Source organism: Platalea leucorodia (genome assembly GCF_965183815.1).
Source record: "Platalea leucorodia genome assembly, chromosome: 23".
NCBI classification, from domain to species: Eukaryota; Metazoa; Chordata; class Aves; order Pelecaniformes; family Threskiornithidae; genus Platalea; species Platalea leucorodia.
In genome coordinates, this window is record NC_138845.1 from 1,657,480 (window position 1) to 1,681,740 (window position 24,261).

The 24,261-nt window shown below is 59.6% G+C and overlaps 2 protein-coding genes across 5 annotated transcripts; both read left to right on the forward strand.

The window, feature by feature from the left end:
- The first annotated feature begins 521 nt into the window (after window positions 1-521).
- On the forward strand, window positions 522-9,913 carry CCNT1 (cyclin T1). 2 transcript variants are annotated; one of them, XM_082332427.1, is made up of 9 exons: window positions 522-702; window positions 1,509-1,590; window positions 1,906-2,034; window positions 2,912-2,972; window positions 4,351-4,413; window positions 4,800-4,845; window positions 7,173-7,336; window positions 7,691-7,761; window positions 8,154-9,913. In XM_082332427.1, the coding sequence occupies exons 1-9, from the start codon at window positions 527-529 to the stop codon at window positions 9,579-9,581; spliced, it is 2,220 nt and encodes a 739-aa protein (XP_082188553.1). In that variant the 5' UTR covers window positions 522-526; the 3' UTR covers window positions 9,582-9,913. The 2 variants fall into 2 exon arrangements, with proteins under 2 accessions (XP_082188553.1, XP_082188554.1); XM_082332428.1 differs by lacking the exons at window positions 7,173-7,336; window positions 7,691-7,761; window positions 8,154-9,913 and adding an exon at window positions 6,123-7,166.
- A 1,483-nt stretch (window positions 9,914-11,396) lies between these two features.
- KANSL2 (KAT8 regulatory NSL complex subunit 2) lies at window positions 11,397-24,032 on the forward strand. Of its 3 annotated transcripts, none has more exons than XM_082332522.1 (10): window positions 11,397-11,432; window positions 12,882-13,140; window positions 14,095-14,273; window positions 14,873-14,987; window positions 15,413-15,580; window positions 16,739-16,901; window positions 17,676-17,772; window positions 20,442-20,695; window positions 22,459-22,695; window positions 23,551-24,032. In XM_082332522.1, the coding sequence occupies exons 2-10, from the start codon at window positions 12,890-12,892 to the stop codon at window positions 23,677-23,679; spliced, it is 1,593 nt and encodes a 530-aa protein (XP_082188648.1). In that variant the 5' UTR covers window positions 11,397-11,432; window positions 12,882-12,889; the 3' UTR covers window positions 23,680-24,032. The 3 variants fall into 3 exon arrangements, with proteins under 3 accessions (XP_082188648.1, XP_082188649.1, XP_082188650.1); XM_082332523.1 differs by having other exon boundaries at window positions 11,409-11,432; window positions 12,879-13,140; XM_082332524.1 differs by lacking the exon at window positions 11,397-11,432 and adding an exon at window positions 12,495-12,668.
- Window positions 24,033-24,261: the final 229 nt, after the last annotated feature.

A 24,261-nucleotide genomic window follows, 5' to 3' on the forward strand; every position in this document is an offset into this window, starting at 1 on the left:
TTTTTTTTTTTTGGTTGTTTTTTGAAGCGGTTTTGGGGCGGGGGGGGAGGGGGCTCAGCCCGAGGGGGGGCACCCCCCCCCCCCAGCGCAGACCTGAGGTACTTTGTCCTTCGTGTGTACAGATAAATTATATATAAAACTCACTTTGGATACGAGCTGTGGCCTGGCGTGTGGGGCGGGGCGGGGGGCACCGGGGGGGTCCCGGTGCCGGTGGCCGGGAGGCCGCGGCGGGGGGGGGGGGGGCCCTGCGGTGCGGGCCGGGCTCGGGGCCCTCGGGGGAACCGGAGCCGGGGGTTCCGCGGCGGCGGGGGGGGAATGCGGGGGGGGGGGGGGGGAGCAGCCGTTACCCCCCCCCCCCGCCATAGCAACGCGTTCTGCGTCAGAACGCGCAGGCGCGAGCCGCCGCGCACGCGCCTCAACGGCTCCTCCCCCCCGACGCAGCCGTACGCGCGCGCCGCCGCCCTTGTGACGTCGTCGCGCCGTTGCGTGCGTGCGTGCGTGCGTGCGCGCGCGGGCGCAGATCGCCATGGAGGCCTCGGCGGGCGGCGGGGCCGGCGGCGCGGCGGGGCGGCGCTGGTACTTCAGCCGCGAGCAGCTGGACCGCAGCCCCTCGCGTCGCGCCGGGCTCGACCCCGACAAGGAGCTCTCGTACCGGCAGCAGGCGGCCAACCTGCTGCAGGACATGGGGCAGCGTCTCAACGTGTATCCGGCCGCGCTAGGCCGCGCGGCCTGCGCTTGGGTGCCGCCGCCGGGCGGGGGGGGGAGCGCCGGGGCCGGCCCCGGAGCGGGGAGAGGGGCGGCCTGGTCGCCGGGAGAAGCCAGGGCCGGTAGCGGGGAGGGCCGGGGTCGGTCGCGGGGGAAACCGAGGGCGTTTTGGGAGCGGGGAGAGCTGTGCCGGGGTGCGGGGAAGGCCGCGCCCGGCCCGGCCCGGCAGCGGGGAGGGCTGAGGGCGTTTTGGGAGCGGGGAGAGCCGGGCCCGGCCGCGGGGAGAGCGAGGCCCGGAGAGGGGAGAGCCGCGCCCGTTTTGGGAGCGGGGAGAGCTGTGCCGGTACGCGGGGAGAGCCCGGCCCGGGAGCGGGGAGAGCTGTGCCGGGGTGCGGGGAAGGCCGGGCCCGGCCCGGGAGTGGGGAGAGCCGGGCCCGGCCGCGGGGAGAGCGAGTCTGGGAGAGGGGAGAGCCGGGCTGGGGTGCGGGGAAGGCCGGTCCCGATCCCGGGGAGACCCCGGCCTGGGAGTGGGGAGAGCTGTGCCGGGGTGCGGAGAGGGGAAGGCCAGGCCCGGCCCGGGAGCTGGGAGAGCCGGGCCCCTTTCGGGAGTGAGGAAAGCTATGCCGGTGTGCGGGAAGGGCCAGGTCTGGACCGGGAGCGGGGAGAGCCCGGACCGGGAGCAGGGAGAGCTGAGTGCATTTCGGGAGCGGGACCCAACCCGGTGCTGGTGGGATGTTGGGGAGCTGAGGGCGCTGCTCGGGGGTCGTTGTCAGGGCTGTGTGTTTCCTTAACCACCCCATCAGCTCTCAGCTCACCATCAACACGGCCATCGTGTACATGCACCGCTTCTATATGGTGCAGTCCTTCACCCAGTTCCACAGGAACGTAAGTGTGCTGGGGTCTGGCGGGGTGGGGAGTGCTGGGAACCCCCCAGCTCTGCTCCTGCTGCTGCCTGGCAGCCGGCTCCGGGGGCGACGCGCTGGGACCGACCCTGGGGAGGGGGCTTGGGAAAGGGAGGGTGGTTCGTAGCTGCCAGTAGTCACCGGAGATCCTTTTCCCTCCTGGTGGCATTTGGACTTGTGCAGGCTTTGTTTCCTAAAGGAATACTTGTTTTAGATGTGAGAATTAGCCTAATTTATTTGCTTTAATTTTGGACTTATTAACTTTAAAAAAAATAATGTTGTTTTTTTTTCTCTGAAGTCGGTGGTACCAGCAGCTCTGTTCTTGGCAGCCAAGGTGGAGGAGCAGCCTCGTAAGCTGGAGCACGTAATCAAGGTAGCACATGCCTGTCTGCATCCCCAGGAGACTCTTCTAGACACCAAGAGCGAGGTAAGTGTTGAGATCGGAGAACTGGGCTCTGATGTGAGGAGCGGAGGCACGAGGAATGGGAATGGCGGAAGCGTGCTGCATCCTGAATCGCGTGGCTACAGCGTCTCGCTAAATCGGGTTCAGCAGCGCCCGCTCTCTAAGCGAGCGGCTGTGTCCTAGGATGGTCAGTGACAGCTTTCCAATTCGACTGCTCTTACGCTACTGAGAGCTTTTTGGCTTCTGTACAGCAGAAGGCTTTTCTTTCCTGCTCTGTGGCAACCTCTCTTCTGTTCTCCTCTGCTGTGCTGCTGCAAATGTGACTCAGATGTGCTGTGTAACAATGTCTGCGTGAAAAGCTTCTGAGGAGGGCATGGATGTTGGCTGCTGCGATTGAGTAGTGTCTGTGGCAGAGCAGAAGGTGGTGTGCGCAGTTGGTTCTGTTCTGTCCCCACACGTTTAATGGTGGGTTTGTTAAAAACGTTGCTGATTCCCCCCATCTCTCGAGACAGCCCGTCTTACCTGGAACTGAGCAGCCGACCCCGCTGAAAAGGGGCAGCTTTATCCAGGAAAGCTTAAGGAAAAAATAAAAAAGCAGCTAATTCCTCTCCTGTACTGCTCGTATAGCCGTCCCGTGCAGTGCGAGGGACCAGGACTGAGAGGGCCACTGTGGATCCCGAAGCAGCCATCCCCTAGCAGAAGCCCTAGCAGGGGAGCGGGTCCGCCCCAGCACTCTGCTTTCTCTTTTCTGGCAGGGAATCTGTGCCAGTTCCCCCAGTGCAGATCGGCATAAAGATTCCCCTTTGCTATTTTTGCCTCCCTGAGAAAAGGGTGTTAGAAATGTGCAGGCTTTATACGGAGTGCCTCATCGTGAGTAACTTGCCTGTCCTCTCAACCCCAGGCTTACCTGCAACAAGCCCAAGACCTGGTCATTCTAGAGAGCATAATACTGCAGACCCTGGGTAAGTTTTTCAAAGCGGACGGGCTGCCACACGAATCCCAGACCCAGGAGTGTTCCGCAGAGCGGAGAGCCTAACCGCACAGTCTTCTCCACAGCTGGAGGGCAGATGTACAGCTGGCCAGTGGGACAGCAAGAGTCCAGGCAACAAACTCTATTTTTTTGCACCCACTCCTTCTGTTTTCCTTTTAACATCAGTTTTTTCAGGTGTAACTTGTGTCAGGTTCAATGCTCAGAGAAATTAAAGTGTGGAAGTGTGGCTCGTCTCTTTTTTTTCCCCCCACAACAGGTTTTGTACCGCTTGGACACTGGTCGCTGTCCTCCGTTGTGCTGTTGAACTCGATAATGCTCTAGTCCTGTGGCCAGGAAGCAGTTTGCACTGAGAGATGTCTCGCAAAACCTGGGTTGAAAGTTAATATTTTGATCAGATAGCTGAACATGGGGAAAAAAAACCAAAACAGCAACAGTTTTGGTTTTTTTTTGAAAGTAGAAGCTGGAGCCTACATTTAGGGCTGCGGCCGTTGGATCTGGTATCCTGTTCCTTTCTAAAATGTACTGTTAAAAGTTGTTTTTACTAACATACGTTCCGTTTCAGAGGCAGTTTGTAGATAGCGCTCCGCTCCAAAATACTCAGTAGGCCTTTGTTATTTCTGACTCGGTTCAGAGCAAACGCCGTTAGCCCCTCGCTCAGGAGGGGACAGGAGGGACAGGAGTGCCGAGGGGTCACAGGCGCTGGCCTGGCAAGCCAGTGGCTAAACTGCGACCCCAGTCCTGCAGTGACTTGGTTCTCCAGTTGCCTTTTTGAACGTCCCAGTTCTTCTAGAATGTTCTGCATGGGAAGAACCAAATCTGTTGCACACATGGACCAATTTGAATTTTTTTTTTTTTTTCTCTGTAAAACATAATGCCCAAACTGAATAGGAAACCGAAGCGAGGATTAAGTTCAGTTGTCTTTAGTGCTGTAGGCTCCTTCAAAGGGAAAACGTCTGCTTCCTCTTAGCTTTTTGGGTGACAGAAATTCCTTTGAGCAGATGCCATTGTCTTCTCCTTCCTCCCAGCTGCTGTAAGAGGCTTTGTCCTGCTATTTTTAAAATCCTTAATAGTTGTTTTGTTTTCAGTGAGGTCTTTCAAGCGCAGAAGTCATTTAGCTGCTTGGAGGTCTGGCAGCAGCAGTGACCTTCGGGTTTTGTGACTGGAGAACTTGAGTCTTCTGGATACAGGAAAACGGGCTCCTCTATTCCTGCTTGCTTCCGAGCAGAGAGCAGGGGCTGTAGGAGGGAAGGGAGAAGGCCTTGTCCCCCAGGAGCAGGAAACGTGAGGTTCGTAGATCCGTGGGGGTGTGCTGCTGGTTTTCTGATGGCCGTATGTCTGTGTTCTTCCAGGTTTCGAGATCACTATTGACCACCCCCATACCCACGTGGTGAAGTGCACCCAGCTAGTGCGAGGTAAGCGACGTCCGACGTCGGGTGCTCGCGGCTTCTCCGCGTAACCTCAGCCTGATAGAGAAGAGCCGTGAAAATACGTTGTCGTGTTTAGCTGGGATTGCCCGAGAGCTTGCCTGCAGTCAGCCTCCTTAATAACCATAACGAATGTCAAAATAGAGGCAGTCGCACACGACTGACGCGACGCCGCGGCTCTGCTGAACCACGCAAAGCTCTCTACGTACAGTAATTTCTAAAATCCTTCGAGCTGTGGCGTAGAGTTAGTCGAACCGTGCTGGCTGTCTTATTTTGTGCGGGGTGGCGAGAGGCCCGTGGTTCTTGCACTAAAATGGAATAACGTTTGTCAGGATGTGCAGCCTAACGTCCTGTTTTTTCCTTTTCTCTTTCAGCCAGCAAGGACTTGGCCCAAACTTCCTATTTCATGGCTACCAACAGGTTATTATTTTACAATTGATTCATATTTGACAGAGGGTCTTATCTGGAGGAGATGTGCTACTGGTGACCCCTGGGGCATCGGTCAGCCTGCGAGCAACTGGGGATCGCTCGCTTTGGTTCAGGAAGAGCAGGAACCCTTTCTCCTGCTAGCTGCTGGTCAAAACCAGCTGCGGCATTGGCCATAGAAGCGAGGCAGATGGGATGCTCAGGAGCTTCGCTGCTTTCTTTTATGGGGAGTTAGACAGTTGTCAAAGTTAAAAAAAAAAAACAAAAACCCAACCCAAACCAAAAAGGTAGACTTGAAATGAATATATACATTTTTACTTGCTTAGTACCTAGGCGTCAGAGAGTTTTCACTGAACCAGGTGCTGTGCAAATGGGTGACAAATACGGTCTGTACCCCAAAGAAGGCGGATCTAGAGTATAAAGGGAGAAAAAGGGTAGCTGGATGCAGGCGTGAGGCGTTACAAGAGAAAACGATAGCCTTGTCTGGCCTGCGTGACTGGACAGACAGTCCTGTAAGCAGAGGCTTGGAAATGAAAGAAGCCTCTAGCTTTTTTCACTTTGAGAGGTCCGGGTCGTTTTGTCACTCGATTCTCACTGCCAGGCTGATAGCAGCCCTTCTGTTGGGACTTCTTACGGGTTTTTTTAGATTTAATTTCCTGGCTTACCAGCTTCAGGCAAATCACAGAGCTAATGCTTGGAACAGACCAGGTCGTGGACGCGGAAAACCTTGTGTTTTTGTGAAAGAGCTCGCAGAAGTGAAAGGAGGGGAGAAAAAGATGGTTTAGGCGCTAGCGCAGGTGAAGCTGCAGAGTCGGAGAAGGCTTCCAAGCCCTGGCCGAGCTGCGAATGTGCGTGGCCTTGGGCGAGTCGTTTCTCTCCTCTCTGCCTGCGAGAGGTGTTACCTGCTCGCCTCCACAGCGCGCTGGGAGAATTGTTTGTTGAAGGTGCTCTGTAGCTCCAAAGGGCACTGTGTGGGTTTCCTGCATAAACTAGCGTAAAGGGAAGGTGGTGTTAGTAATGTGTGGGTAAATGCATCCTCGAAATGTGTTTTATCCCTGCAGCAATAATTGCAAAACCAAGGAATTATGAGTTAAGGTTATACTTGAAAGAAATCCAGGCAGAAAGCAAGAAATGCGGCCAGGCAGCCTCAATTTTGCCTTAAAGTGATGCCATGAAACGCCTGATTAAGGTGCTTAAGTGATGAACTGGATTTATCAGGTGTAGCTACGGATGTTTAACTTTTATTTCCTTCTGGCATCATTACGGGGCAGAGTTAAGGCTCTTTGTGCACCTTCGCTTCACTTCCTACCTTGGCAGACTGGATACAGGCTCTGAATTTCCTGGGTTTGACTCCTTGGTGTATGGATAAATACAGTATCCGTGAAACGGCTTCAGACTTTCGGGCTGTAGATGCATATTTCTGTCTCTCCACATTGCATTGATGGAAAAATGTTTAAGTAAGCCGAGCATGGCGAAGAAATGCAGATAATGCCATCCTGCGGCTGCACGTAGATGCCCAGCGGCACCATTTCCATCAAGCGCTCTTTGAAAGGGCCGAGTCACGAGTGTGACAGCGGGCAAATCCCGCGCTCAACTTGCTGTCACGGTTTCGGAGGCTTAGTGGACCTGGTGTTCCTGCAGGTAGAGAGCAGGATGCTTTCTTAGTCCATCGGTTCTCCTGTGCTCAGTGCTACCTAGACCTCCCAGCGCTGACGTCCGAGCTGTCGCGTGGCAAATTAATTTACTCATGAAAACGCTTGCTAAGCGGCCAGGCTCCCTTTTAGGCGCTCCTGAGTCACTCCAGCCTATGGTGCTATTCACAGCCGAAGCTTCAGTGCTTTTCCTAAAAACCATTTGGGAAAGACCAGACCCTTCCTAAAGCCGAAGAGGGCCAGGTTGCTCCTTGAACGCCATCCCAGGAGCTGCACTTGGAAGTGTCTGAGTTTCTTCTCAGATCGAGCAGAGCCCACAGCAGAGGTGGGGGCTGGCAGGTAACCCAGCCGCTCGCTTTCTCCCTCGGAGGAGGGCTCGAGCGGGGCGGCAGCGTGCCTCGCTGCTCCCGCGCGAGCCGCGGAGCCTTGAGCTGCCAGAGTTGCCTGGACCCAAATTATCTGCAGCGGAACGGGGAAGGAACAAGCAAATCGGTGGAGCGGGATAGAGACGCCCGTAACAGTAGGGTTGTACTGGGGGAGGAACGGCAGGGACTTCCCCACCACGTCCACCTCTTGCGCAGCGTCTGTTCAGTGGGCGATTGTGAGTGCTGAAGTTCAGGCTTGGGAGTTCATGGCTTTCTGTTTCTCTCTCCCTGCTGGTGACGTCAGCCTGCACCTGACCACCTTCAGCCTGCAGTACACCCCTCCCGTTGTGGCCTGCGTCTGTATCCACCTGGCTTGTAAGTGGTCCAACTGGGAGATCCCAGTCTCCACGGACGGGAAGCACTGGTGGGAATACGTTGATGGCACTGTAACTCTGGAGCTCTTAGATGGTAAGTTTTGGAGCGAGGTTCCCCCCCAAAGGCTCTTACATTATTTTGGCATCTCTGTTCCTGGCTCTGCCGTTCAAACGCGGCCACCGGCCAGTTCACGGACTCCAGGACTTCAGGTCTTGCCAAGGTTTCCAGTGCAGCAGCAGCTTCTATGGTACAACAGAGATGGCAAAAGGCGCACAGTGAGATGAGTTTAAATGTGGTCAGTGATGCTAGTTCTCAGTATTTCCCCTCCTGGAGTAGCTCCATCTCATCAGTAGCTCCACTCATCAGTAAGTAGGGGGTTGCCCTGATGGATTCGTGCTGGTCTGCCCGCCTCTGACCCTCTTGTTTGGGTTTGTGTTTCCTCTGCAGAACTGACTCATGAATTCCTGCAGATCCTTGAGAAAACTCCCAACCGGCTTAAACGTATTCGGAACTGGCGGGTAAGAATCTGCTTTGGACCGCGGGCACTTGCAGGCGAACACAGGCTCCGATTTCTTCTGTGTGCGTGAGGCTGTGTGGCATCTCCGGTATTACAATGCCAGGCAGTGTCTGAAGGGCGTGTGTGGGGGGAAGTGGGAACGCTCTGCGTCTGCAAAATGTTGCTTCAGCGCTTGAGTTCGTCTGTTCCGAGTTAACTCTGTAGAGACCTCGGTTTTTCAACTGCTCCAGCAACCCCGCTTGCAGTGGTTGGGTCTTTTCCCACAAGGAGAGATGGGGGCAAAGTGGATCTGTCATTAAATGAGAGCTTGCGCTGTACCGGGTGAGCTGCTTGCATCAAACCAGCTCTAGTGACAGCCCGAAGTAAATGACTGGTCCCTGCTTTTTATTCCAGGCCTCTCAAGCAGCCAAGAAGTCAAAGGCTGACGACCACGGTGAAGACGAGAGCCTGTCGGAGCAGACGATCCTCAACATGATTTCCAGGAACAATAGTTCGGACATGAACATCGCTGGGTTAATGAGCATGTCAACGTCCTCGACCGCCGGAGCAGGGCCTTCTCTGCCGGCCACGGCGGACTCGCCCAGCGACCAGAGCAGTGCGGATATGTCCCAGCCCGAGCGCTGGCTGTCCCAGCATCCTCCACCCAAGCTGGAGGCTGGCCAGAGTCACAGGACTAACGAAAGCTCGTCGGCTGCTGAGCATCCTTTACAGCAAGATGGCGCTGGTTATCAGAAGCAGAGCGGCAAGAACGCCCCTTCGGCCAAAGTGTCGCTCAAGGAGTACCGGGCCAAGCACGCCGAGGAGCTGGCGGCACAGAAGCGGCAGCTGGAGAACATGGAGGCCAACGTGCGGTCTCAGTATGCCTACGCCGCGCAGAATCTCCTGGTCCAGCAGCAGCGGGAGAGGGAAGTCCAGCAGGACAACAACCCTTCTCCCATCATCCTGAAAATCCCCATCGGCGGCTCGGAGAACCCCGAGCGCCCTCCCGGCCCTGACAAGAGTGACAAAGCCTCGGCTCTGAAGCTGCGGATCCCGGTGGCAGGTGGAGGTGGGGAGAGGCCGCTCCCGTCCAAGCAGGAGGAGATAAAAATGCGGATCAAGGTGCCGGCCGCTGGAGACAGGCACGGCTCCTCGGACGAGAGCAGCAGCAAGAACCGGGAGCACAAGGAGAAACACAAGGGCCACTCTTCCAACCACCACCACCACCACCACAACCACCACTCTCACAAACACTTGCACGCCCAGCTTGGCACCGGCCCCAGCAGCGTGGCGAACAAGCGGCCGGGAGACTCTAAACACAGCAGCCAGCCTAGCGCCGTGCCCCACAAAAGCTACGGTCCCCTCGCCTCTTCCCGCAAGAGGCCCCTGCCAGAGGAGGCGGCAGCCGCGGCCGCAGCCCACGAGCACCAGCCCAAAGTCAGCAAAGGCTCCAAAGGCCCCGGTGTGCCCTTCCCCTACCCCCACCTCCCCGGGGCGGCCCACCTCCCGGGGCACAGCTCGGATGCGGGCAACCTCCCCTTACCCCAGGCCAACAAAGCCCGGGGCACCCACGGCAAATCGGACAAGGGTCCCACGGGGGCCAACGGGCACAACGCCAACCAGGCCAGTGACTACCAGGATACGGTCAACATGCTGCACTCGCTGTTGAGCGCGCAGGGCATGCAGCCCACCCAGCCCCCTGCCTTTGAATTCCACTCGTACGGCGACCTCTTGAACCCCCGGGCTTCCACCAGCTCCCGAGCTGCCGCCAACACGGACAAGCCCCGACCGCCCCCCCTGCCCTCAGAACCGCCCCCGCCGCTGCCCCCGCTCCCCAAGTAAAGCCCCTTTTTACTACTGAGTTTGTCCAGAGCCCAAGCCCAAACCTGGGCTGCCCCCGCGGGGGCGTGAAAGGGCTCGTTCGATCTCCACTGCCTCACGAAGAACTATTTTATTATATTATAACTTTTATTATTGATATTTAGAGCGCGGAGTTGTTGAAGCTGTGAAAGGATAAGAAACCCTTTCTCTATTCCTTGCTCCCTTCCCCCATCGACTTCCAGTTAGCGACGGGCTCTGTCCCTGCTGGAGCTGAAGCCCCCTCTGGGGAACACGCGTTGTTGGGGGGCTCGGGGGGGTATTTAAAGTATGTCACAGAAAATTTAAGACGTTTTACAAATAATTTAAGCAGTAACTTATATCTTAGTGTTTTGTTCATTTGAATTTTGTGGTGCTGCGGGGGCCCCCGGCGAGGGTTCGGGGCGGTTTGTCGGGTGGTTCCGCTCGAGCTGTTGGCGACAGAAAGGGGGTTCAGGAGCTTTTGGGGGGCGGAGGGGAGGGCAGGGACCGGGGGGGCGAGGGAATCCCAGTGGCTGCGACCGCGGGGTGCTGGTTGCTGCTCTCCCTGCTGCAGGTCCGGTTTCCTCGCTCCAAAAGCTGCTCTGGTTTCGGGGTCCCGGCTCCGTCCCTCGCTCCCCTGCTGCGGGTTTCTGCTGGAAACCCCGGCGGCGGTGGGGCTGCGGGGGGCTTTCGGTGGCGGCTCAGGGCGGCTGGCGTCGAACAGCCAGGGCGAGGTGACGGACGGAGGGCGCTTGGCCCAGGGCCTGCCCCCCACCGCTGCTTTTTGGGGGGCAGAGAGCCCAGGGGAGCTGCCGCTGGTGGGGACGAGCGGTGCTGAGCGAGGGGCTTGTGCGTGGAGCCGGATTGTGCCCGAGAGCACCCGCCGGGGCAGAGCGGCCCCATGCCGGGAGCTGGCTGGGTCCTGCCACCGGCGGTGCCGCCGGCGCGCGTAGAGCCGGGTTTAGGCGTGAAAGGTCCGTGGCCGTGCCGGTGGAGCTGGATCGGAGCAGCGTGGCGCGTTCCCAGCGGGGACGCGGGGCGAGGCGGCGCGGGACGGCTGGCTGGAAGGGTCACCCTGCCCGGGGCGGCTCTTCCAGGGGATCCCGGCGGCGCGCGGCTGTTGCAGCCGAGCTGGAAACGGCTTTTACCGGCGAGCCTCGACCCTGGGCCGGGGCAGCCGCCTGAGTTTGGGTTGAACATTTCGGAAAAGCCCATTTCCTTTGTTCTCAGGCTTTCCTTTGCCACCCTGCAATAAATGCGCTGTCTCCGTACGGTTTTGCGAAACTCCCGTTCTACATCAAGCTTGTTTTTAAGAGCAATCGGTGCCGCCGACCCTCGCCGGTGCCCCTGCCGTTGGTCCCCCCCCCGCAGTTTTGGGCACGGTTTTTAGGTTTCAGGCCTGTCCCTCGCTTCCCCCCGCTGCTTTTGGAGCCTCTTGGCTGCTCCCCGGTTGCCGGGCTTTGCAGCGGATCCCTCCTTCTTCCCTTTCCCTCCGCCAGCGGGGAGCGATGCCTGTCTGCAGCTGGCCCGGGAAACCGGGAGGGGACGGGGTAGAGCCGGGGTGGGGCTCTTGGTTCCCGGGATCAAGCCGGTGGCCCCGGGGCTACCGGGAGCCCCTGCCCAGCCGGGGCCGGCAAAGCCCCGGGCCCCGCCGCGCCCACGTGTCGGCTTCCCGCCGCGCCGCCCTCACGTGACTCCCGGGGGCGCGGCTGGTTCCTGCGGAGTGACGGCAGCCTGGACCAACCGCTACGCGGCACCGCCCCCGCGCCCGTCGCGGATTGGCGGCCGGGCGGGCCAGTGAGGTGGCGGGGCGGGTGCGCGGCGAGGCAGCAGGGAGGCCGGGGCGGCAGCGAGGTAAGATGGCGGCGGCGCCGCCCGCCCCGAGCGGGGCCCGCGCAGCCCCTTCGCCGCGACACCTGCGCGCTCCCCCGGGGCCCCTCCACCCCGCACCGGCCGGGGGTGCGGTTTCCCCCCCCGTCCTCCGCTCCGGTAGCGCTGCCTGGACCCCGCCTCGGGAGCGCCCCTCACGCCCGCCGCCCGCGGACAAAATGGCGGCGCCGGGGCAGCCGGGTGGCTGCGACTGCGCATGCGCGCGGCCGGGGCGCGCGGGGCGGGTGGCGGAGCACGTGCGTGGGGGGAGCGGGACCCGCACCGGGATGCACCGGGAGCGGGGATGGGCACGGGCACCGGGATGCACCGGGATGCACCGGGAGCGGGGATGGGCACGGGCACCGGGATGCACCGGGAGCGGGGATGGGCACGGGCACGGGCACCGGGATGCACTGGGAGCGGGGATGGGCACGGGCACCGGGATGCACCGGGGGCGGGGATGGGCATGGGCACGGGCACCGGGATGCACTGGGAGCAGGGGATGGGCACCGGGAGCGGGAATGGGCATGGGCACCGGGATGCACCGGGGGCGGGGATGGGCACCGGGATGCACCGGGAGCAGGGGATGGGCACCGGGATGCACCGGGGGCGGGGATGGGCACTGGGAGCAGGAATGGGCACCGGGATGCACCGGGAGCGGGGAATGGACACGGAGGGCAGGGGATGGGCGCGGAGAGCAGGGGGCCGTGCACCGGGAGCAGGGGATGGGCACCGGGATGTACCGGGAGCAGGGATGGGCATGGGCACCGGGAGCAGGGGGCCGGGCACCGGGAGGCTGGGCTGGGCACCGGGAGCTGCATGGGGGGGCTGTACTGGTGCTGTACTGGGAGGGAGAGATCCTGTACTGGGCACTGAGCTGCGGACGGGGAGGAGGGGCGTGGGGCTGGGGAGCGCTGGGCTGCGGGAAGCGTGGAGAGGGGCAGGGCTGGGAGAGGGTGCCCGCTGAGGAGGGGGCCGCAGGGGCCGGGCGATGCCAGCAGGGAACGGGGTTTGTACTGGGCGTAATGGGGCTGGGGGGCCCCGGGAGGGTGCGGAGCTGTGGGATTCCAGCACTGGGAGGAAAGGGTCCTGCGCTGGGGCGGTGGGCGTAGAGGGGTGCCTCTGGGACGTGCGTCCGTGCGTCCCCCCCAGCCACGGTGCTGGCAGGCAGCAGCGCTTGTGCCCGCACCTTGGCATGGACGTTGCTCCTTGGTGGCTCGGGTGAGTGACGTGTATTTCGTTCTGTGCAAAAATGGGGTTGCTGCAAAGCTCAGAGTTTCCCCAGACATGGAAGAAGCTGCCTCTGTAGGAGCAACTTCATTTGAGGGGGTCAAAGAGTTTTATTCAGATGCGTTAGTAGGTGTTAGCAGATGCTGCTCCTCTTTATCAGTAGTTTGTTTCATTTCTTTTAACTGGTTTGCATCTCTCAAGCAGGTGTTGGCATGAACAGAATTCGGATCCATGTTTTGCCGTCAAGCCGAGGACGCCTCACTCCTGTGCCGCGGCCGCAGGAGCCTCTGTCATGTGCTTTCACCCACCGCCAGTGCTCCCAGCCGCGGCTGGAGGGGCAGGAGTTCTGTATTAAGCACATTCTCGAAGACAGGAGCGCCCCTTTCAAGCAGTGCAGCTACGTTTCAACAAAGAATGGAAAGCGGTGTCCCAACGCTGCGCCCAAACCAGAGAAGAAGGATGGGTGAGTAGCTCTGTCTCCTGGTTCTCCGGGTCTGTACCATACGGAATTAAAACGGGCAGGAGAAGGTCCTTCTCCTGATGCAGCTGCTGCACTTGCGTTACCTCAGACAAGCGGCTCCCTGTTTCTGAAGCATTTTTAAGCTAGAAAAAGACTCTGTGAGTGCTGGACGCTGCGTGGAGTCCTCTTGGCCCTGCCCGACTGTCGGGCTGCTGCCCTTTGCCATCAGAAGGTGGCTGCAGCGATCCAGGTCCTTTGTAAGAGCCGTACGTGCGCCCACGCGGTGCCGTACCTCCGCTCAGCCCAGCAGATTTAACTTGCCGCTGTCTGTGCTTACGGATAATCCTCAGCACAGATGCTCTGGTCGCGTGTTACGTGGAGTGGATGGCCTGGTTGTGCTTTTCGCTCTTTGATGCATATGAAATGTTCTGACCACTATGGGTGGAAGGACCTAGAATAGTTACCGACGTCCAGTAAGCACCTCAGCAGAGCACGGTTTCCCTTACGGGAGCATCCACACGCATTTCATTCTCGGAGATTACGGGGATGCGGACACTGGTTGTCTTCATTCCGTCCTTGATCCCTGTGCGATAAAAAGGATCCATCCGATGTGGGCCAGCGTGCTCTGCGTGAAACAGAGTCAGTGTGAATGGTTGGGAGCAAAGAGGTCGCCTCAGTGGCTTTAAGTAAAAAGCTCTTTTCTCTCCCTGCTGCTGTGCCATGTGGCTGCCAGCTCCCGCGCCAGAGGTGGCATTTCGGCAGTGGTGTGTGGTCTGCGAGCCACCCGGGGCTCTCTGGCATTTCCGAGCCGTACCTGCAGCCAGCGGCTCTCTCCGTGAGAGAGCTGTGGAGGGGATGTGCTTTCCAGGTGCCAGGGAACGTTTCTCACTGGATCGCTTGTTCTTTTTGCTGGCTGAGGGCTTGGAGTTGTAATGAGCTTGTGATTTATTCCCGCAGCGTGTCGTTCTGTGCGGAGCATGCCCGTAGGAACACTCTGGCGCTCCAAGCTCAGATGAAGAAGTCCAATCCTGGGCCTGTAAGCGAGACTCTCCTTTGCCAGCTTAGCTCTTACGCCAAAACAGAGCTGGGCTCCCAGACCGCAGAGAGCAGCCGCAGCGAAGCCAGTCGGATCCTAGGTAAGAATTGAAAGCAAAAACCAGGGAGAGAGGACCTGGAGCTCTCTGTTCTGTGTGGAAATGCCAAGAATATCACTTCTTAAATCCAGTGAAAAAAAGATCCTAGGGGTCTGTGGGTAAAAGATGGTGTTCTGCAAACCCTGGTGTGTCTCGCCTGCCACTGACTGTAGCAAGTCACGCCGCCAGACCAAAGTCCTGCAGGTTTTCTTCCCTTGCAGTCGCAGAGTAGAAACGTTAGCTAGCTTCCCTCTTTGCGGGGTTAGTCTCTAGCGGTGCCTGTCAAACGCTGGCTCAGTGCTGAGCCTCCCATCTCGCGGGGTCGCTCGGCGGGGCCGGCCGGCAGTTCGCGGTTCCTAGGTGGGCAGGAGCGTTGCTCCACGGGAGCTGCGTGTTCTGGCTGCGCCGCGTTGGTGGGTTTCCTGTCGTTGCGTGTCGCTCGCTCACGCTGTGCTGGGGAGGAGATGCCTCTCCTGGCAAGAGGCAGAGCTGGTTCACCTCCGTGGAGCCGAGCTCCCGGGGTCCCCGGCCGCCCTGTGCCGAGCAGCGAGCGCTGGGACGTCGGGCCGTGTCCTGTCGCTCAGGGTGACTTGTCTTTTCAGATGAGGACAGCTGGAGCGATGGCGAGCAGGACCCTATCACAGTGGACCAGACGTGGCGAGGAGACCCAGACAGCGAGGCTGACAGCATCGATAGCGACCAGGAGGATCCCTTGAAGTAAGCTGGGTGCCAGCGGCTGCAGGCTGCTTACACGCGCGTAGCGTGCAGAGCGTTCTGAGCTCGGTGTGGTACCAGAGCAGATGGCAGTTACGTTAAAGAGGTGACGTTGTTAATTGGACTTTGTGCCTTGGGGAGTTGCTAGGCGCGAATGCTCGCAAGTCTTGGACCTGGTGGTTCTTCTGGGAGGTATTTGATGGTCATCCTCTTTCAGTGTGGAGTGGTCCATTCAGCAGCAGTCTCTGGGTGATCTCTTAAATTAAAAATATATCCGTAAAGATCAGTATTTCTGCTCGTCATCCATTGATCTGTCTAATCCAGCCCTGCTCAGCCCGTGTTTCTGATGACATTCGTGTCATTCGGTCAGGAGAACAGCCCCGAGGGACCCTTAGAAACTTCACCCTGTTTGTGTGGGTGTCTTTCAGGCATGCTGGCATATACACGGCTGAGGAGGTGGCTTTGATCATGCGAGAGAAGCTGATCCGCCTGCAGTCTCTCTACATTGACCAGTTCAAACGACTCCAGCACCTTCTGAAGGAGAAGAAGCGCCGATACCTGCACAGCTGCAAGGGAGAACACGAGGCCCTAGGCAAGTACTGGTACGGGTAGTCACCGATCCGTATTCATCTGGCCGAGGGCACAGCGCTCCTCTAAAAACACATACAGAACTCTACATTAAAAAAAATGTTTTTTTTTCCCCTTTGTAGAAGCAGATTTCAGAGCAGGGCTGTCTCAGTAAGGGTGAGAATTACCCTAGGACTGAAACTCAGCTAGAGAAGGTATTTCTGTGGCTGGCCTCGTGCCTGGAGATTGGTATCGTTCGGGTTAGAAAGGTTGCCGGATTTCTTTGCTCTTCAAAGTTTGCAGCGTTGTCAGGAAATGAGACTACAAAGTTAATTCTGAGGCAGAAGTTCTTTTTTTGTATGGGATTTCCTGTTTTTGGCTTTATAAACAAAAAAATTTATTCATCTGTAAGGTCCTGTCTGTATCGGCAGAAGTTTGTTTCGGTCGTTACACCAGTACTGCCGCAATGACATACTCCTCCTTAGCACAGATGCAGCTTTCCCTTGCAAAAGCGCTTCTGCCTCGGTTGGATTTCCCCCTGTACAGAACGTACTCTTGGAGGCAGGAGTTCGTAGTTCAGCGGAGGCCGAACCGGGTTGTATAACTGGTTGCAAGTATCGCAGTGCAAAGAATGCTTTCCCTAGCATAGTCTTATAATAGCTCATCCTGGAAAATGGCATAATATGGCTCGATCTCAAATAAAAATAACTGGAAATTTGGTACATAACAATTTTGCAGAACTCTTTTTAGCAAACCAGTAATAGAAGAGCAGATCCTGAGCGTTGCCCTGTAATTACGGCTGGGAGTGCTTACTGGAAGCTTCCAGAACTTGCACAGGAGCAAGCTGAAATTTGACAAACTGCTACTCTGCCTGCAGAAATCACAATAGACTTTGGAGCGGCCAAATTCTTTTAAAAGGCGCTTAAAAACATTCAGTTGGCTCCTTGTGCGCACAGAGCAGTTGGGATCAGTCTGCTTTGTCATCCTCTTATGTAAGAGAAAGATGTGCTTCCCGTTTATACGTGCGACTCTGGCTGCTCCTTGCCTCCGCGTGTTGACGTCTGTGTCGTTGGCCAGCTGTTGGAGCTCTCGACAGCTGATTTTGGCTCTCGATACCAAAAAAAAAATGGGGGGATGTGGCAGGTGGGGTGGTATTTTCTGACCCCTCCCTCGCTCCCCGCAGGCAGCAGCCTTCTGACGGGCCCGGAGGGGCTGATGGCCAAGGAGCGTGAGAACCTGAAGCGCCTGAAGTGCCTGCGCCGCTACCGGCAGCGCTACGGCGTGGAGGCCCTGCTCCACCGGCAGCTGAAGGAGCGCAGGATGCTGGCGACCGACGGCGCTGCCCAGCAGGTGCGTCCAGCAGCTCGGGAACCGGGTACGGCTGAGTTACGGCCTCGCTGGGTCTCTCTTGTCCCTTCCTGGGAGCGATCCCAGGCCAGGTCCGCTCTGGCCCTGCCGGATCGCCCCTTGTAACACCCTTCCTGCAAGGCCGTGAAGATCTGGTCCCGGCCAGCACCCTCGGTATCCCCGCCTTGGCTGAAACATTGGGGGTTCCTAGAGTCCTTTTAAATGGGCACCAAAACTGCAAAAGTTAAAGTGTGGGGTTGGAGAATTTTCCCTTTTGCAAGGGAGGGCTCAGTACAAGGTGGCCTGATTTTCGTCACTGAAAAATGTGTGGAAAATACTCCTTACGGTGGTGAAACCCAGGCTTCTCCTAGACCTGGGGGGACCCAAAGGCAGGCCCCTCGCATCACGCATGAAACTAAATGTGAAGCTGGTGTGCAGCCATTTCTTTGTAACCGTTTTAAAATTCAAAGCATTCCCTTAGCTGACTTCTGAACGTCGAAAGATAAGTCTGAGAAACCTCGTTCCTTGAGACATGCTTCCGAGGTGAAGTCCTTCCTATTGAAATCGGGTTGCGCCTTATTATCTCAGCTCTGTTTAATAAAAGCTTGAATGGGAAGGACATAATGAGGAGCGAGGCTCTGCTGGAGTGGAACTGAGAGTTTGGTCTTGGCGTGTTTTGAAAGCAGGACGCAAGTGTTGTATAGCCGAGGGGGTTTCTCTGGAGCAGAGCCGCACGACTCTCCAGCGCAGCTCTGAGCTCTTCTCTTGGACTTGCAGGCGCACACCACCCGCTCCAGCCAGCGGTGCTTGGCCTTTGTCGACGACGTCCGATGCTCCAACCAGTCCCTCCCGATGACCAGGCACTGCCTTATGCGTATCCTTTGATCTGCCCGGGCTGCGCTCCTGACTGCTGGCAGTTGGAAGTGTGGTTGATCCTCCTTTTTTCTCTTTGGCCCTAAATCAAGGCCATCGGTTTGCTGTAGCCGTTGGTTTCAAACAGGAGCCCAGAGGAAACGGCTCCCGGTCTGTTGGCGCTCCCGTCCCCGTGGAACGGCCAATTCGTGTGGGAGCGACAAAAAGCCGGGCTTGCCCATGCCTCTGCCCGGGCAGGTCCCGCTGCGGCCGCCCCGTGGAACGCTGGCCGATCCAGAGCATCCGAACGGGGTGGCTGGTTCACTGGGAAGCGCCAAGGGAATCTGACGAAGCCTGAGGGAGGCAGGAGTTTCTGGCTGCGTGTAAAGGGGGCAGAAGCAGGTCTGCTCTCGGCTTGGCTGCAGGGGCTGGGTGCCAGCAGCCATCCTGAGCAGGGCTGGGAGCTCTCGGTACGAGTCCTGCTGCGAGGGATGTTTGAGGAAAGGGTGCCTGACTGCCGAAGCACGTGCTCGGTGATTTTTGGGAGGACCCGGATGAGGGAGTAGTTCCTAGCCTGTTTGGGTCAGCGCAGTCTCCTTTTACTCCTTGGAAGGTTCGCACACGTGTGCGTGAACAGCCCCGAGCTGTTCGACCTCCTGCAACGGCCTTGGCTTTTTGAGGGCCAGCCCTGAAATTTCCACCGGGATCCCCCCAGCTCAGGGATCGCCGCCCCAACGTGGGATCCACGAACCCAGCCTTGCCCCGGCTGCATCTGCGCAGCTCTTGTCCGAGCGGGATTGGGTGGATGTGTCCAGGAGCAGGTTTGGATCGTGTCGGAGCTGCGTTAGCAGCCGTCGCTGGTGTGAGTCAGGAGAGGCTCCGGCGCTGGGTCCCAGAGCAGAGCTGGCAGCCAGGGGGAGGATGAGCTCTTCGTTTTGAGCTCTTCGTTTTGTTTGAGCTCTTCGTTTTGTTTTGTTTTGTGCCTGCAGTTGGCAGACTCGACTCCGGCTATGCGCAGGGAGCAGCCCGGGGAGCAGGAAGCTGCCTTTGTTTCTCTCTAGTGACCGTATACTGCAAAATAAAGACAGGATAAATACCTATAAAACGGTTTGAGCGAGTCGCTGTGCGCAGCTGGCTCGCTTTGAGCAGGGCAGGCCGAGAAGGGAGTGGAAAAAGCGAGGTTTGGTTTCCTTACGTCTGAGCTGTCAGCTGACTTTCACTGACACAAACAAGATTTTACTTTGGTTAGCCCTGCTGAGCCGATAACATCTGCAGTCTGCTCGGCTTTGTGCATTGTCAGGAGGCTCTTGGGCTTTGTTTGCTTTTCAGGAGCTGGATTGTTTGTGACAATGCATTAAAGGGAGCGAACGCAGCTGGGCTGTTGGGCTCCAGGTGGAGCATGTGATTTTGTCATCTTGGCAATCCATGCTTTTTGGCTACCAATAAAGTCAATGCTTGATCTGGGAGTCATTCAGAGAGATTAAAATCTGGCTTCCCCACCCTGCTGTTCATACAGAGACGCTTTCCTCACCGCATCTGCCCTCGAGTGTCTGAGAGATCTGGCTCCTCTGGGCTGGGCTCCCTACCATTGCTGCTAGCACAGACGACGGGCTCCCGCAGCCTGCCGGGAAGTCGTATCGGCGCGTTCGCAGCCGCCTCGGTGCAGGGAGGAGAGGAGGAAAGGATAAATCTGAAACCTAGACGGCTTAAGGAACTGGGTTAAACTTGGCGCCTTTTGCCAGTTTGTGTGGGTTTGGGGGTCTTTTTCCTCTCCCACGCTGCGCTGTGTGAAAAGGAGACGGCGGTGTGAACCCCACAAACGTCAGGGACGGCGGGGTCGTTACTTGGGTGGGTTCGATATGGAGGTATCTGACCTGAAAGACTCGATCCGCTCCTGAAACCTGCTTTGGCCCCAGCTCCGGAGCGTCACCTGCGTGGAGGTCGTGCCTCGCTCTGCTCTCTTGGTGACACAATCCCAGCCGTTCCTTGCAGCAGGAGGAGAAGCTTCACGACCGTCAGTAAAACGTCGCTCGTGCGGGCCCTCGGGCAGCCTGGGCGGTGGGCCCGTCTGTGGTTGCGCAGGGCTCTTGGAAGAGGCTGGGATTTGCTCTGTAGCTACTCTCTGCTGGTGCATTGCCCTGCAAGCCCGATGCAATTGGAGCAGAGTTTCTGCTTGTGATTAAAGGCAGGAAATCCCATTTACACCTCTGGCAGGAATAGGTTTTCCATGGGGAAGGAAAATGCAGTGGGAAGATAGAAATACCGGAACTAAACTCCTGGCTGTGGAAAAAGCATTGTGTGTGCTCGTATCTCCGCTGCACGTTAGATGTTAAGGCTTGTGCAGACGCCTTTTAAATGGATGTCTGCAAATAAAAGTAAGCCCGTGCATTTGTAATATCTTCCATCTGAGGATCTGCGAGTGCTTTACAGGGATCCAGCTCCGTCTCCCAGCCCCCGCGGGGAGGCTGCCGCTCTCGTCCCCGTTTCCATCACGCAAGCGACGTCGCCCGCGTTGCCAGGCGGTTGGGGTGCGACTCGGGAGTCCGGACTCCTGATCCTGGAGAAGCGAATGGGGTTTTCAGCCCCGTTTGCTGGAGGGTGGCGGGTGAGCGAGGAGCGTTTATGCCTCTGGATGCGTGTCTGTCCGTAGCTTGGCTGCTCTGCAGGTTTCCCTTGACCGCATCTCCCCAGACATCTGCCAGGACACTAACCAGACTCTGTTTAAACCGTGCCAAGGCTCCGAGGAGGTGCCCTGCAACAAACCGGTTCCCGTGAGCCTTTCCGAGGATCCGTGCTGCCCGCTCCATCTCCGCCTGCCTCCGCAGATGTACGTCCCCGAGCAGGCGCTGGCCGTCCCCGAGGAGCTGGAAGCTGCCCCCACGGACCTGTACTTGAGCGCGGCTGAGCTCCAGCCCACGGAGAGCTTGCCCCTGGAGTTCAGCGATGTAAGTGGTGCAGTGGGCTTCAGGCCGTGGTGTCCTGCAAAAAAGCTTCCCCCCGAATATTGCTGTTTTCGTGACGCGCCGTGCGGTCGCACGGAAATACTGGTGGAGTGAGCTGCAGTGCGGCAGACCCGGCGCTCTGTGGAGCGTGCATGGATGTCGTGTAAAGCGCTGCCTCCCCAGCACAGATAACGTAGAATTATTTTTATTCCTGCTGGCTTGGGGAAGGAGAGTCTCTTGAAGAACGGGCAGGAATGCAAAAGGTTTGGGAGATGTTTGTTTCTGTAGGGTTGGTGACTGCTCCTTTAGATGGGCTGTGCTCTCATTTAAATCCGTATTTAGGGGCTTTTTAAAAAGAGGATTTTTTTTTTCCCTCTCCTCTTCCATGAGGAATATATGAGGAGTTTAATCCCCAGATTATTCCGATGTCCTGCATGCATGTTAAGCCTACATGCTTAAAATCCCCTGAAATTTATTTAAACAAAAAAATACCCTGGTCGTTTGGAGCTGCTCCTCTGAACGAGGCGTCGCTTGCTTTAGCATTCGGATGCCCCTGAGATTCTTGAGCGCTGCCATCAGGAGGCAAACCTCGTAACCACTTTGGAGTTTGCTGATGGAGGGGGGATCCCCAGCGGCCGCGGAGTCCCAGGGATGGCGGCAGCCCCAGCGTTACCATGGGAGAGCGAGCGGGGTCCGGCTGGGCCCAGCACCCCCGGGGTCGGGGGAACGCTCCCCCTGCCTTGGGCGGGCACCAGACCAGCTCCCAGCCCCCCTTCCCGTGGGGCCGAGCCGGCACGCCGCGCTCTGAAAACAGCCTTTGTGGGAGGTGGGGTTTGTTTTTTTTTTCAGGTCAGACATGAAAAACGTAACTGTTCCTCTCCCCCAGCCTGTCCTTCAAGAGGGTCCCCTGTTCTGTGCGGGGTTTCGGGTGCTTCAGGCAGGAACCCGGGCGCCTCGCTCCTGCCCTGAACCCCGAGCCGTGCGTGGGCACCCTGCGGCACCCTCCGTCCTCGGCTCGGAGGGATTCGGAGCCACAGCAGCGTACGGCTGCGGAGGGCAGCGGTGTTTTATCTCGTGTCACGCTAGGCTGGTAGAGTGCCGCTCGTGAGTCGCAGGCATCTCGCCTTGATGTCAAACACCCTCCGAAGCCAAAACAAACCCCGGCCGCTAACAAAAGCCTCGCAGGAATCCCAGCCTCCCGCCTCAGCGGGGTTATCCGCGCAGGCAGCAGACGGCAGCGAGCAGGGCGGACGGAGGAGTAAGCCAGAGACCGTCCGCACCAATACGGTGTGTCGGGGCAAGCGGAGAGCGTTGTGTGAGATCCTGGGAGCGGGGTGACTGCTCCGGGTGTGCTGAGGAGGGCAGGATCGGACCCTTTCACAGCCCTCCTGGCTGCTGCGGGGATGCTTCTGGGGCAGCACATCGTGCTGGGCTCCGGACCTTGTGCCCCGCACCTTGCTTGCAGCATGGGCGCAGCGCTGCCAGCCTGGATCACGCCGTTTCTGCAGGAGGCGGCCCCCGTAGCTGCGTTCCCAGCTGCCGAGGCTGGGGGTCCTGGTGGCAGGGTGCCCGCTGCTCCGTGGCGCGGTGCCCGCTGCTCCGCCTTCCTCCTCCCGTGCCCGTAAAGCGGCGGAGCAGCCTGCTGCCCGCTCCCGCCCCGCTGCTGAGGGGCAGCAGAGAAGGGCTGCGAGGACTCGCGCCGGCTCCCACGGGGCTCCTCGGGCCCCCTCCTGCTGCTGAGCCGCTCCCGCTGTGTTCTCTCCTAGGACTTGGACGTGGTGGGCGATGGCATGCAGTGTCCCCCGTCCCCTCTGCTCTTCGATCCTTCCGTGGCCCTCGATCAGTCCCTCAGAGACGTTGCCGAGGCCCCCATAGACATACTGGCCCTGGAGGAGCCCTCCCACCCAGGCCTCGCTCCGCAGACGGCGCCGACGGAGAGAGGAGGCTCCTCTGCCCACGTCTTCTCCCCGGCGGCCGAGCCCCCGGCCGAGCTGCCTGCGCAGGTACAGCTGGGGGAGCGCAGCGGGGGCTGCCAGCGGTAGCGCGGCTCCTGCCGCCAGCGAGCCGCTGGCCCCGGGCGCTGCGGTGGGCTGGAGGATGTCCCTTCCCGGGGGGGACGAGTCCCCGTTTGCCCTCCCGCCGTGCAGCCAGCCCCTCGGGGGGCTGCTCGCCCAGGCAGCGGAGTTTGGACGCGTGCGACGCCCGGGTCTGGATGGTATTGGGAGCGTTGGGGGGGGGGAGCCAGAGCCAGAGCCTGGCCCCAGTTGCCTCCCCGTGGGCAGCTCGGTGCCACCCTCTTCTGCGCGTGGGACGGGTGGCGGGAGCTGTCGGGGACACAGCGGGGACGTCTCACGGGCTGGGGATGCTGTGGGGAGCCCATTTTCTCCCATCTGGGGATTTTCAGGGGAGCTGTCGTCTTCCGGGCAAAGAGCTGCTGCTTTCTCCTTTCGAGTCTCGTTTTTCACTTGCAACTTGCTCCTCTTGCGTCCCACCCGGCGCCCGCGGCTCGCTCGGGTGTCCTCGGGCGCCCCGTCCTGCGGCCCGTCACCCCTCCCGCGCTGCCCCTGCAGCCGAGGAGCCCCCCCAGTGCCTCTCCCCTGCTGGGAGCCGAGCCTTGGGCTGGGGGGCCCCCCGCCCTGGAGCACGCAGCCCCCCGGCTCCGACTGAAGACCACCGCTTTGCTGTAGCCGTTGGTTTCAAACAGGAGCCCAGAGGAAACGGCTCCCGCTCTGCGGGCGCTCCCGTCCCCGTGGAACCGCCGATTCGCGTGGGAGCGACAAAAAGCCGGGCTTGCCCTCGCCTCTGCCCGGGCAGGTCCCGCTCCAGCCAGCCCACCGTCCCTTTTCTGTCCCTGACAGGGTCACCTGCCGATGGCGGCGTGCCGGCCGGTGCCCCGGGACGACAGGCGGCCGGAGCAAGCCGTCTCCGCCACCCAGGCCCGTGGAGCGGCCGCCAACGGGAGCCTGGAGCCGGCGTCCGTGAGCTGAGACCGGCAGCACGCGGCGTCTCTACCGGCCACCGTCCCTTGTGAACGCGAGCTGCGCCGGTGGCCTTGCCCAGCGCCGGTGGCCTTGCCCGGCACTGGGCCGAGCTGCGGCTCCGGCTCCTCTGCCGGCGGCGTTCCCAGAGCGGCGGGGGCCGAAACCCCGGAGCGGGGACCCCAGCCCCTCCGTCCCCCCGCTCTGCCTGCCCGCGCCGCGGGGAGCCCCGCGGGGCCCGGCCGGCTGCCGAGGAGCCGGAGGGGGACCCGGGGAAGGAGGGGGCGGCTCTGGCCGCTCACCGGGGTCCTGCGGGGGGGCCCCGAGGCCGGGCTGCGGCGTGGGCTCCCCCCCACGGGTGACCCCCCAATAAAGCGATGGAGATGAGACCCGAGCGTCCCCGTGTCCTGCGGCGGGGGCGGGATGGGGGGGTGGTCCCGGGGGGGTCCCCCAGCTCCGGGGGTCGCTCCCGCGGAGCGCGGCGGGGGGGACGCGGGGGAGCCGGGCCGGTCCCAGCCGCGGGCACCGGCTCCCTCCCGGGCAGCTCCGGGGATCGGGGCGGGAGGCCCCGGGGAGGGATGCGGCGGCAGC

Coding starts and splice junctions, on each gene's coding strand:
- CCNT1 (XM_082332427.1), top strand. CDS start 527: ATGGAGGCCTCGGCGGGCGGCGGGGCCGGCGGCGCGGCGGGGCGGCGC. Junction 2,035..2,911: donor TTCTAGACACCAAGAGCGAG/GTAAGTGTTGAG, acceptor TCTCAACCCCAG/GCTTACCTGCAACAAGCCCA. Junction 4,846..7,172: donor TATTTCATGGCTACCAACAG/GTTATTATTTTA, acceptor TGGTGACGTCAG/CCTGCACCTGACCACCTTCA.
- KANSL2 (XM_082332522.1), top strand. CDS start 12,890: ATGAACAGAATTCGGATCCATGTTTTGCCGTCAAGCCGAGGACGCCTC. Junction 14,988..15,412: donor GACCAGGAGGATCCCTTGAA/GTAAGCTGGGTG, acceptor GGTGTCTTTCAG/GCATGCTGGCATATACACGG. Junction 22,696..23,550: donor CGGCCGAGCTGCCTGCGCAG/GTACAGCTGGGG, acceptor TGTCCCTGACAG/GGTCACCTGCCGATGGCGGC.